General features: G+C 52.7%; 1 protein-coding gene across 1 annotated transcript in view; it reads right to left on the bottom strand.

Moving 5' to 3' along the window:
- Positions 1 to 12,306, bottom strand: part of COL22A1 (collagen type XXII alpha 1 chain) — a 227,617-nt gene that overhangs the window by 151,560 nt on the left and 63,751 nt on the right. The window contains exons 12-14 of the mRNA XM_045895568.1: positions 3,219 to 3,272; positions 2,154 to 2,198; positions 1,194 to 1,247 (exon numbers count right to left, since the gene is read on the bottom strand). Of these exons, the coding sequence (XP_045751524.1) occupies positions 1,194 to 1,247; positions 2,154 to 2,198; positions 3,219 to 3,272 (153 nt within the window). The remainder of the gene's footprint in view (positions 1 to 1,193; positions 1,248 to 2,153; positions 2,199 to 3,218; positions 3,273 to 12,306) is intronic.

The following is a 12,306-nucleotide window of genomic DNA, read 5'->3' as shown; positions in this document are numbered from 1 at the left end:
AGCTGCTCCTAGGCAGGCTCGAGGGCCAGGCCAACAGCTCGGTGCACGGCCCTGCTGGAGAGGCCTAAACGCATCCTGTGTTACTATGGAACACCCCCTCTCTCCTCTCCTTTCCTCTCCTGGAGAAAGGATCCTTGGACGTTCTGTGCTGAATATGCTGAAGAGGACAGAGACTGCCCAGGCCCAGTTACTGATTCCAGGAATAATACCTGCATCCTTGTCCCCAGAGAAGAGGCACAGGGCCAGAACCACACGCTGCTATCCCAGAGGGCAGAGGCTCTGTGGACCACCCAGGCCCCTGGTGGGAGCTGGACATCCCTGCCGTTTTAATTCCATCCAAGTGTCTTGGCCAGACACACACAGATCGGAGGTGTTAAATGCCCCCCAAGGCAATGCAGGCTGCCTTGCTTGAAAATGACCTTTTACACTGCTTCTTTCATTTGGAGATAACCTCAAAGCTCTTAATGAGAACCAAAAATAGGGTCAGACACCCAAGAAGCCACCTTGCTCCTTACACACATGTCTATTTGCTCACTGCTTACTTCAAGGGGCACGTGGTTACTGAACATTCATCATGGGTCTGGCACTGTTCTATGGGCTGGGAATTAACAGACTCCACACCCTTCTGGACTGGTGGCCTGGACAGCTGGTAAAAATGTCTTCTTTAGGTCAAGTCTCAGAAACACCTGGGGGCGCCTGGGTGGCTCAGTTGGTTAAGCGACTGCCTTCGGCTCAGGTCATGATCCTGGAGTCCCTGGATCAAGTCCCGCATTGGGCTCCCTGCTCGGCAGGGGGTCTGCTTCTCCCTCTGCCCTCTTCCCTCTCGTACTCTCTGTCTCTCATTCTCTCTGTCTCAAATAAATAAATAAAATCTTTAAAAAAAAAAAAAAAAAGAAACACCTGGGCTGCCGGGTAAAAATGCAGATCCCCGGACTTCAGCCAAAGGTGCTGCATCACTGTCCGGGAATGGGGTCCTGGGAATGTGCATTTAAACCTGATCTCCAGGAGGTCCCCGAGTGCCATAACATTTCGGCATTTCTGGTCTAGGAAGAGACACCAACACTTCATTGCTATTGACATGTGCAAGGCAGTGGGTCCTCTGTGTACAGACACGGAAGGGGGATCTCTCGGGGGCCTGAGTCCCAATCCCTGCAGAAGGGAACAGGACCCCTTCCTGAGGCATGTCTACTTACAGGAGCTCCAACGTGTCCAGGAGGCCCGGGGAGTCCAGGTGGTCCTTGGAATCCCTGCAGAAGAGTGTTTACAAGAACAGTATGGGCAGGGCAAGGAGAGGCAGGGGCAGAGGCAACACCCAGAGATCCCTGCTTCTCCCCTGGTTGGGACAGGAGTCACCAGGATGCTCACCCCCACCTGCTCAACTTCAGGGAACAGCTAGAGTGCGTTGCCTCTGAGTTCTAATGAGGCAGGTACAACAATTTCCATTTGTACCTGCCCTGTGCCTCAGGGCCTTCCTGCGACCCGGCCAGGATCTGTGCCAGCTTCTGAGAAAGCTGCATGGTTCCTGCACCTCCTCATTCACACTCTGCCCAAGGGCCAGCAGGGCCTGGACGAGTCCTGACAAGGCCCAAAGAGGTCTGCAGAGCCCTGAGGCCCCGCTGCTGCCTGAACCATCAACTGCTACAGATCTGAAGCAGCTAACTGGGAGACGCCTCTTAAAATCTATTAAAATTAGAATGTGCATTTCGTTAGTCAAAGGTATCCCAATTTTGGTGCTCTATTCTATTGAAATAAACTGCAGTATCCAAGAAGAAGTGCATACACACCATGCATTTACTGCTGTATTGATTTTAGTGAAAAATGAAGTTAGAAACAACATTTAGGGCCATAATAGGGAAAAGGTTATGTAGGTTATGATGCACCCATGTCGTGGAACGAAATGCATCGATTAAAAGAATAGGTGTGGAAAGATGTCTCTAAACTGTTGTTAAACGAAAAAGATAAACAGCAGAGTTTGGTATGATTCGCTTTTTGTAAGAATTCAGGAAAAATCACGTATGTGAGGATAATATACATACAAGCGTGCATGCATTAAGTATGGGGCGGGAAGCCATGCACACCTACTCTACACCTAAAGCCACTGGTTTTGCACCAAGATTTATCCCCTGGAGACATCAGAGGAAAGCAACACTTACCCGCGTGCCCACCTCACCAGGCAGCCCCGGCTCTCCTGGTTCCCCCTGCACACACAACACAGTGCTGATCAGAACCCAGTGTGACACAAGCCCGGACACGCCAGGGCAGCCCAAGCCTCGGGGGCATCCGTGTCGGGAACGCAAAACCCATCACAGACACAAAGTAACGACCAGTGAAAGGAGACCCAGGCTGCCCTTGGGAGATGTCCCACGAGCAAAGGAGCTGGTCTTCATTACAAGGGTCACAGCTCAACCCCCTCACCCGGGCTGCTAGAGGTCAGCAGAACCAGCTTCAGACACAACAGTGGAGAAAGCAGAGTGACTGGAGTGACAGGGAGGGCCTTCTGCGTGCAGGAGCCTGGCCATCCGGAGGGGAGCCAGAGGGGTCTGTGGAGTACGGAGCCCCCCTATCTCTCCTGCTCTCCACCCCAGACCTCCTGTCCTGGAGCGCTAAAGGCTGCGACATGGAAGGGGCTCACGGTCAAGGCTCCCGCTCCAAGGCCCGCTCACACGTGGCGAACATCACCAAGGCAACACCGAGAACCAATTTCCCTTTGGGTTCTTGGTGAGGAGCATCACTTGGCCCTGGAGTAGACTACCCTGCCCAAGTTGATCACTTTTGGCCTGGGTTTCTGGAGCGTGTTCCAAATCAGAGGCAGGGAGTGGAGAGGTGGAGTCGGGGGGCTGATAAGAGGGAGGCTGGGGGCCACATGCAGGGGACGGGGTGCTGCTTGGGTCCCACCCCAACTCCTCAAGCTATGAGCTAGGGACCACGGGGAGTCCCCCACTTTGGGCCTGGACTTCATTCCAGGCCTGGGCACTGGGACAACAAAGACCTCCCATGCAGAACTGCTTGTCAACTGAACGAGAAACTCACTTCCCGTGCCCATGGCAACCACTGCGGCTGGTGTCATTAATATGATTAGGCTGACCTCCGGGGACCTGGGAAGGTCCCGGTACACACAAGCCCCAGCTCACGCCTGGCCCCAGCAGAGGCCGCCCCGCTCAAGGACACGGGCTCTGACCAGGAGCTGCCTGTGGGGAGGGCGGTGGGAGCAGACGTACCCGCATGCCTTTGCTGCCGTCTCTCCCAGGGGGACCGGGCAGGCCCAGGGAACCCTACGACAGAGAGAGAGCGTCAGTCAGTGCAGGATAAAGAGCACAGGGAATGCAGATTCTCAGGCTTCACTGGAGACCTACCGCATCGGTCAGGGTCCACATTTTAACAAGACCCCCAGGGGTCCGTACGCACCTGCCAGCCCCATGCCCCCCCGCCCCCCGCCCAACTCATAGCGTGGCCCTTCCTTGCTCTGGGCTCAACGTCATACACCCAAAGCACAGTGTTTTCAATCTGGGCCGGACGGACACTGGGCCGGATGCTCCTTTGTTGGGGCTGTCCTGGGCACTGCAGGATGTCCAGGCGCATCTGGCTCTACCCACCGGTAGCACTCCATAGTGGCGACAACCAAACGTGTCTCCAGATACTGTCACAAGTCCGCTGAGGCAAACTCGCCCCTGGCTGAGCACCACTGGGCGACAACAGGTGTCTAGAAGGATTTCTTAAGCTGGTGCACACTCCATTCTAATGGATCACATGCAGAAGCCTGTGATAGGCATACTTATGGGACAGCTGTGGGCAGGAAGGGGGACACGGGCCAGGCTGCTCGCCTTCCACACACATCCTGGAGAGTACACGGGGGGCATTTAAACCCAGGAACTCCAGGATCTCTGAGCTCCTGTCCGACTCTGACACCATTCAATTCAATTCAAAGGATTCTGCCAAGACCTCCAGCCCAGCCTCCCCTCTCTGTCAATTTTCTGTAGGACACTGAGCAAGTCAATGTCTCTTTCCAGGCTCTCCCATCTGTGAAAAGAGGTTATTGGACATTCAAACGCATGTGCAAGCTGGTGACTCTGTAAGTAATAGTAAGCAAACACTGTGTGTTGCATCACGCCTTCTGCTTCTACCGCCTTACGCAGTCCTCAAATAACCCTGCGGGATAGGTCTCCCCGTTTTCTCAAAGGCGTGTCAGACCTTGTACGTTTCCAGTATTCACCTATAAATGAAGACGTGGGCATGTGTCCATACAGATGCACACACAGACATACTTCTACAATTTCTATGAAGTGCCTTCCACAGACACGACATTCCTTCTAAGTCAGTGTGATATGGAAAAGACCGACCGATAACTGGGGCTCTGATGTCAGACAGACATGAGTCTGCATCCCAGCTCTGCACCTTTCCAGCTGTGGGACCTCATACGCAGCCACCCTGGATGGTCGTGTGTGTCACCGGCCTGTCCCTGTGTGGACAACAGTGCAGACGGGGTGCCCATGCTCATGCAACACACCCATCTGCTGGTTAGTGGTGTTTGGTTCTGAGACTCGGACCAGGAGGCTCTAGTCCTGGAGACTGAAGGGACTTGTGAACGTGAGGAGGCTTCCAGAAGGGATGTCTCCAGGTGAGGCAGCCTGGGGAGGGAGGTATCAAGGACCCAGCAGACTGAATGCCAGGTCCTGCCACCCTCACTTAGCGGAAGGAGGGCCACCTGCGGCAAAGGACTTCATGTCTGGGGGGCTCGGTTTCACTTTCCGTGAAATGGGAATAATCACAGCTACTGTGAGGTTTTTTAAGTATTAAAACAGTGCTCCACATAACATTGCCAAAGTTGCTCTGGATGATACCAGTTCAATGTGTAATTAAATTGTGAGGGGTTGGGGCGCCTGGGTGGCTCAGTTGGTTAAGCGACTGCCTTCGGCTCAGGTCATGATCCTGGAGTCCCGGGATCGAGTCCCACATCGGGTTCCCTGCTCGGCGGGGAGTCTGCTTCTCCCTCTGACCCTCCTCCCTCTCATGCTCTCTGTCTCAAATAAATAAATAAAATCTTTAAAAAAAAATTGTGAGGGGTTGGGGGAAGGTGGGGGTTCTTCAGTCAAATAGGTTTGTGAAATACAGAGTTAAACCCAGTTAAACAGGATCCTTTGCAGAGGGCTTCCTTGAAGCCTTGAATCTGCTTGGTGGTGGTGGTTGTCCAGTGTCCTCGCCTACCCACCCGATCTGGCCACGGAATGTGTGAGGGACTGCAGTGGCTCAGTGCATGCACAGAGAGACGCACTTAGGCTTTTCTGCATCTCATGATGGGCAAAACCGAGTCCTTTTCACACCTGTGTCAAGGAGACCAGGCCGCCATTGGCAGGGGCTTGAAAGTGCTGGAAAGGAGAGTTATTTACAGACTAAGAGGAGGAAAGATGAGACCGTCTCCAGTGGGCAAGCATTGTTCTCAGGTGCGATTCAGGGAGGGAGACTTCCTCGTTGGTCTTCAGGTACGTGTGGCTGTCCTTGGTTGGACACAAGGGGCAGGCGAGCAAGCTATGGATGTTCCACAAGAGGAAGTGTTGTTCAATGTTAGGGACCCGGGGTTTCCTCGGCACCAGTGGGAGTTGGGTGCTTCCTGGGGTCAAATCTCCGGTGGCATCCTCGAGGGAAGGGCTGCCCCAACAGGCCGTGTCTCAGCCACAATTTACATATCCGCACAAGGGGGATGAACCCCCGCCCCGCCATGAGTACGTGCCTTCCAGCGGTGCCTCTAACTCGTCCCAGGACACTCCGACAAGAATGAGGCAGCTATGATCTACACTTAGTAGTTTATCAAATGCAAGCACAGGGATTCCATCATGTGTCCAAAGTTGCAGTGTCTATACCCAGAAGACCCACTCGGGGCCCCAGGACCTGCCTCTCTGCGGCATTTGCACGTGCTGGGTCACCGGATGCTCGCAGTCCTGTGGGCCAGGCGTCTCTATCCCCACTCCATCTGGAGCACTCGGGCACAGAGGGCCGTGGCTTTCTCGAGCCCACGCAGCCACTGACGTGGCCGCTGACACTGCAAGCAGCCGTGCTTGCACGCCCAGCCCAGCCCCACTGCCCTTCTCCAGGGACCCTGTCCCTCCCCCGCAGCCTCACTTCCCAGGAAAGCAGCAGAGCTCCTTCAACTGCCTGCCTGGAGGCGGGCGCCCTGAGTCAGGCCAGGATGCTGGTGGTCAGGAATAGGGCGGGCTCAGCTCCCCGGCTGCCCGGTCTCCAAGTTTTATCCCCTGCCGCGTCCTGCACCGATCTGAGCAGATGGCATGGACATCTGCAGATGGCAGGGACCGCAGCCTACTTAACTCTTGCTTCTCTACAACTCTAGGGCTAAATTAAAGATTTCCCAAAAGGAGGGATGTCCAAGAAGAGCAAAGACCTCCTTGGAGGAAATGCCCTCGATGGTGCTTCCCCCACACAACCAGGCCTATTGCGGGACGTGTGCAGAGCTCCCTCTAGGTGTTGGTTACCCAGTTAAGACGGCGGGTCCTTGAAAGGCCAGTCTGTCTTCTGGCTGCTGCAGCTGAAGGCAGGGAAAGGAGTGTCTTGGTGGGCTCCTGCCTCAGGAATAAAGGGGGGAGGGCAGCAGGGCATTGGAGCTCCCAAGACCGTCTAATAAAGGGGGCCGGGGAGGAGACCAGAGACAATGCCAGAGGGAACTCCAGAGAGTTCCAGAACCTTCCCTTTGCCCAGCTGTCACATTCCGGCCTTGCTGGCACTTCCCAATACACGCCCAACATGTGTCTGGATGAATCTGTCTCATTCGCTGACAGGAGCTCCAAGAGGTGGGGTGTCAGGGCTCCAGCACCTACCTTCCTGTCGCCACGGTCTGCTCTGCACAGGACCCCACAAGTGCTGCATGCTCCAATCCCTTCCTGAGCCCTGTGGGCTCCTGAGCGAGACAGGAGGGACTTTTAAGTCAGCCTTGCAGGTATGAACCCCCCAGGGACACAGGGAACAGCAGGGTGGTCTCGAGAGCCAGCCAACTGAGGCTTCAGACTCTCCATCACTTAGTACTAATGGCCGTGGCCTAGTTAGTGAAATGCTCTAATACCCAGTCTTCATCTGTAAATGGGGACCACAAATATAGCTGCAGGATCCGTGCTTCCCGAGGACATGGGCAGCTCGGCAAACTGTTCGGAAGCAGCCGTCACTTCTGCTTTGTGATGAGTGGGCCACCCTTGTTTTGTAGCCTAAGGAACTGACTTGAGGCCTCTTTAGAGGCGAATATTTCCTCTGTCTCAGAGAATAGCATCTCTTTTCAATCTTATTTTACATGGTTAGGATAACCAAGCCAGCACTGCAAAAAAGATCCTGAAAATTTCCACTTGCAAATCCTCATGAGATCCAGGCACTTATTAGACGGGTTCCTGCTCTTATGAAAATTGTCAACCTGGGGCGCCTGGGTGGCTCAGTCGTTAAGCGTCTGCCTTCGGCTCAGGTCAGGATCCCAGGGTCCTGGGATCGAGTCCCACATCGGGCTCCCTGCTCTGCGGGAAGCCTGCTTCTCCCTCTCCCACTCCCCTTGCTTGTGTTCCTGCTCTCGCTATGTCTCTCTCTGTCAAAAAAATAAATAAAATCTTTAAAAAATAAAATAAAATAAAGAAAATTGTCAACCTGAACCAAATATTTCATGTTTCCACATCACCTCAGCTTGGCCTCCCAGAACACCACCATGCCCTATGATACACCTTCCCAAATCCCCCGGGTAGGGCTTCCCATTGGCTGCCTGCAGCAGCTTTGCAAAGGGCAAGTTCCAGCTCAGGGCTGCAAGCTCTAGCCCCTCAGGAAACTCACCCACCCTCTCTGAGCCTCATTTCATGGAGACCTATGCTGCTTTCAGATTGGGAAAAAGGGTGTGGACATAATTAAAAATGCCAGTTGTTGGTATAGTTCTGAGAATGAGGAACACATTCTCCAGCCCCTGGGGTGGGTCAACTAAAGGAGAAGAATGGAGTTGCTCCGGGAATTGGTCAAGTCAGGCACAGAGGGATTTTTAAAGGGAGTATGTGTCACTAAGGATCCACATAAAGTATAACCAAAAGTAAGGAAACGGAGGGAAGGAAGAAGAAAGGGAGAGAGAAGGGAAGGCAAGGGAAGCAAACTGGGGAGAAGGGTCTGGACTGCCATGGAGCTTCTGCCACCTGTTAGCCACGCAGAACAAGTGACCTCCCCTCCTAGGTCTCAGCTGCTCCACCTGTGCAAGAGGTAACGTGAGAATTGTACCTCTGGCCCGAGGTGGTCGGTAGATACTTGGAGACAGTGCCTGGGGAAATGCTGCGTATACAAGCAAACTCACACAAGCATCAGGAACTGCTATTTTGGGTAAACTATCTGAACCTCCACTCTTCATCTGTGAAAAGGCACTCACCCAGATCAAGAGGATAATAGATAATGCATATGAAGCCCTTTACAGAAGATGACCAGGGCTTCGGGAAGAGGGGCCTCCCCCGGTTCATACTCAGGGCATTGATGCCTCATCAAGGCAGACCTCTCTGCCCAACCCCCCCCCAACACACAAACTGCCTCCACGGTCTCACTGGGAGCCTCCAGGAGGGTAATATATGGCAGCAGCTATCCGCCCATGCCCACTTTCAGAACCGGAGCTCCAGGAATTATGGAGTCACCTCATTGGGCAAAGTACAGAGAAAAGAGAGAGCAGACATTTCCCCTGTTCTTTTGGTTAATTAACTATCAGGGCTTTTTGTAAATGTTGACAAAGAGATCGCTTCATCCCTAGAGGTGCACATTAGTATCCCTTGCAGTTCACCTGTAAGAGACAGAGGAGGTCCTGCAGGTGGGGTCTGAGGAGTCCTCTGGGCAGTGGTCCTCAAAATGTGGCTCCTGGACCAGCAGCATCAACATCAGCATCCCCTGGGCCTTGTTAGGAAGGCATATTCTCTTGTCTCCCTCCCAGCCCCACCGAACCAGATGCTCTGGGTGTGGGGCCCAGCAAGCTGGTTTAATAAGCACTCCCGGTGATTTGGATGCCGTCAAGTCTGAGAACCATGGCTCAGCACTGATAAATGCTGGCCGTGTGGTCAGAAAACATGAGCACAGCTCCTGACTCGGCCACACGGAAGAGAAACTCACTTGGCTCTTGGTCACACGGTTAATATGCTTATAAAATGAGGGCAGTGGTATTTACCTCCAAACTAAATAGCATGTGCATGAGTCCTGGCAGTCCACAGTCTCTATAAATACTAGGTACTGTTATAATCTCAGATGCACTACAAATTATTCTACGAGAACCAAGGAAAGGAAAGGACACCCCATACTGTGATCAGCCCACGTGGAGCACATTTTCCAATAGCTCTCCAGGCTTCATGAGGCTTGCAGAACTACAGAGGCCCCCCTGGGTGGGGGGAGGCAAAACCCTGACATTTTGCAGCCGTCTTCTGTCCCTGGGGATAAGACCTCACCAATGCCCAGGACACAGAAGACGTCATCTGGTGTATAAAAAATGGAACACTACACGGGTGTAATGGTAATTATACTTAACATTTATGAGCACTTTTTACAAATAGGAGTCATTAATTTTCATTAGCTCATTTCGTCCTTACAGCAACCCTCTGAGACGAGTAGTAGTATAGTTGTCAATTTATAGACAAATAAAGTAAGGGCTAAGGGGTTAAGGAACTGCATGGTGATCCACAGCTGCCATGTGGCCGAGCGGGGTCAGAAGCCACCAGTCTGTGTCCAGGGCCATGCCCTCAGCCTCCCTCCCCCTGCCCCCCGTCCCACTGTCCAGCAGCCCAGCATTTGCTCTTCCCACAAATACTCTCCGCCTCCTGTACAAAGCCCTAGGTCCTGTGACTGGTCCATTAAGCTTGGCAAGTGCCTGAGTGTCAGACGGAGGTGGGGAAAGGTACAGACTTTCCTATTCCTGCTCTGCCTGGGGCTGTGAGATCCTGTGAACTCAAAACTTCCCAACATCAACATGTCATTCAGCACCATGGACAGAGTCTGCGGCGCCATGATTCTCTCAGCGTTTTGCCCCCAACCCCACAAGGCTACTTGAGGTCACATAAGCAGCTAAACTCATTTTCCCCGAAACCCTTTAATTATTATAAAAATAGAAGGCCTTCAACCACAGTTATCCAACTCGATAACCATGAATAATGCACATTAACGCACAGGCTAAGAATAGGAGATGGGGCCGCTGATTAAGCCAGCCGTGAGCAAAGGGAAAGAGACCCAGAGCTAGAGGCAATGGCATAAATATATCTTAGAAGTTTCACACATACAAACACACACGTATAATTTATGGATCAGAAGCTCTACGATGGAGTCGTTACATAAAATAAGTTGATTCCCACCAGGGACATGGTTTTCGAGGGTCAAGGCTTCCCAGATACCAGCCCTGCTTTCAGGGAAGGGCAGAGAGCTGGCATTGGCCATGCAATGGATAGGAGTGGGTCACTCTGTGACCTCGGGCATGCCCCAGACTCCCTAAGGGGTTGCAGGAGGCTGACACTAAATTAAACAGCCTGGCACATAGCAAGAGCTCAATAAGAGCTGTTATGATTCTTTCCACTACGTGGCACTTTCTTTGAGACCAAGTCACCACACCACTCCATATAAAGTCACTATAGGTTGGCCACTGAGTTCTGCACGGCTCCTACTGCTAATGTCTCCATCCCATTCTCAGAAAGAATCCGTGAAATAAAAGTGTGCCCACTACCCCTTGCTGTGCCGCACTTTTCACTTACACCAGAAACCCCTGATGTGTAGAAGCATCTTGTGGTTTCTGGAGACCTTTCTTGGGCCCTGGTCTGGAGAAGAGGCACCAGGAAGAAAATCCCTATTTGGCACTCTTCTTTCCCCACCAATTCTGCAATCCATTCTATAAAGACTCCATGAAATCTCATCTCAAAGTTTCAAATAAAGCCTGCCCTGGAAAGACACCCAAGAAAGAACTAGCTCAGGGGGGGAAAGGATCTGTCCTTTTACTTTGCAGACAGCCCACGGTGTGTCTGTCACGTTGGCATCAGAAGGGTGCCATTGTGAGAGCTGGTCTGCTGTCCCCTGCAGGGGGGCTCCAGGCACTGCTGTGATTGCCTCACAGAAAGGGCCCTCGGTGAGCTCAGACCAGGCTCGAATGGGAATATCACTTCCAGGTCTTACCAGCTCTGCCCTATCAGCTGTGCAGTGGCCAGAGTGACTTTCTCCTGGACACTCTTCATCATCCTCTGAGCACCCCACTTTTGCCATCAGGTGCAAATAGCTTGCATTAATCATACCTCAAGGCTCATGTCCCTCATTTTGCTGTCCCTCCCCAATCCCCAGGAGCCCTGCCTGCCCCTAATGAACAGCTGTTAGGATTTTGAACAAGCCAGAGATATTATAAACTACATTGTCCTCTTCCTATAGCTTCTTACAGTGAAAACATCAATGTGTGTATTTTCCAAGTACCAGTGGCTTTTCCACGAAATGGGGAGAATGCCACCTTCCACCTGTGCTCACTGGAAGGAATGAATGAGAAGGTGCCCTTGGGACAGCCTGGCTCCATGCATGAGGGCTCAAAGGTTCCTGGGTCAGTAGCATCCCTAGTATTTCAAGAGGCAGAGGGCAATGGTGGCTGCACAAGGAGGAAACCAGTCTCCAGGGAGAGAAATACTGAGACAAGGCCCCGGGAAATATGAACCCAGAACTGGAAGGAGACATGCAGAGGAAGGGTCTCTTGGGGCCCCGTCACAGCAGGTATGAAGTGCACTCCAAATACGTGGACTTTATCTACCACGTAACACGTGGTGCTGAGCAGTGGTCAACAGGGGACTTGTCACAACAGCATTTTACATAAAACGCAAATTCACGTGCACATGCATGTTTCCAACAGGATGGCGAGTGTAAGCCAGAGGAGGACAGTTCTTTGGAACGGAGGAAATCCAGGCGCCCTCCCCCACTGCTGGAAGGGACTTTTCGGCAGGTGGGCCCCCAATGTCCCTCAAGCCAGCTGCCTTTCCTGAGAGGCTGGATGCTTCATGGTCCACAGTGAAGTGGAGGGTCTGCTTTGTCCTCGAGGGTGCATGTGCAGAACCTGCTGCTCTTCTCAGACCTGGGGACCAGGCTGCCTCTGCTGACTGCTAGGAACCTCGCTTCCCAACAACCCTTCTTAATTTCATCATGATGGCCTTGGACTCTCTCCTCAGTTTTCCATGTGCCATCTTCTTTAGTTTTGTGATGGCCCAGCGCGTGAAGACTCTCCTATGCGAGGACACTCGGTAGGACACTCAGGCTTGCTGCTCATGGCTCTGGCATCCTCTTTAGGACATTCAGCTGAGGTTTCTAGAA

This window comes from Mirounga angustirostris, unplaced genomic scaffold, assembly GCF_029215605.1.
Source record: "Mirounga angustirostris isolate CCGP_5_RB_7025 unplaced genomic scaffold, mMirAng1.0.hap1 SCAF_4, whole genome shotgun sequence".
NCBI classification, from domain to species: domain Eukaryota; kingdom Metazoa; phylum Chordata; class Mammalia; order Carnivora; family Phocidae; genus Mirounga; species Mirounga angustirostris.
The sequence above is the reverse complement of the archived record's forward strand: the minus strand, read 5'-3'. Positions and strand labels throughout refer to the sequence as shown.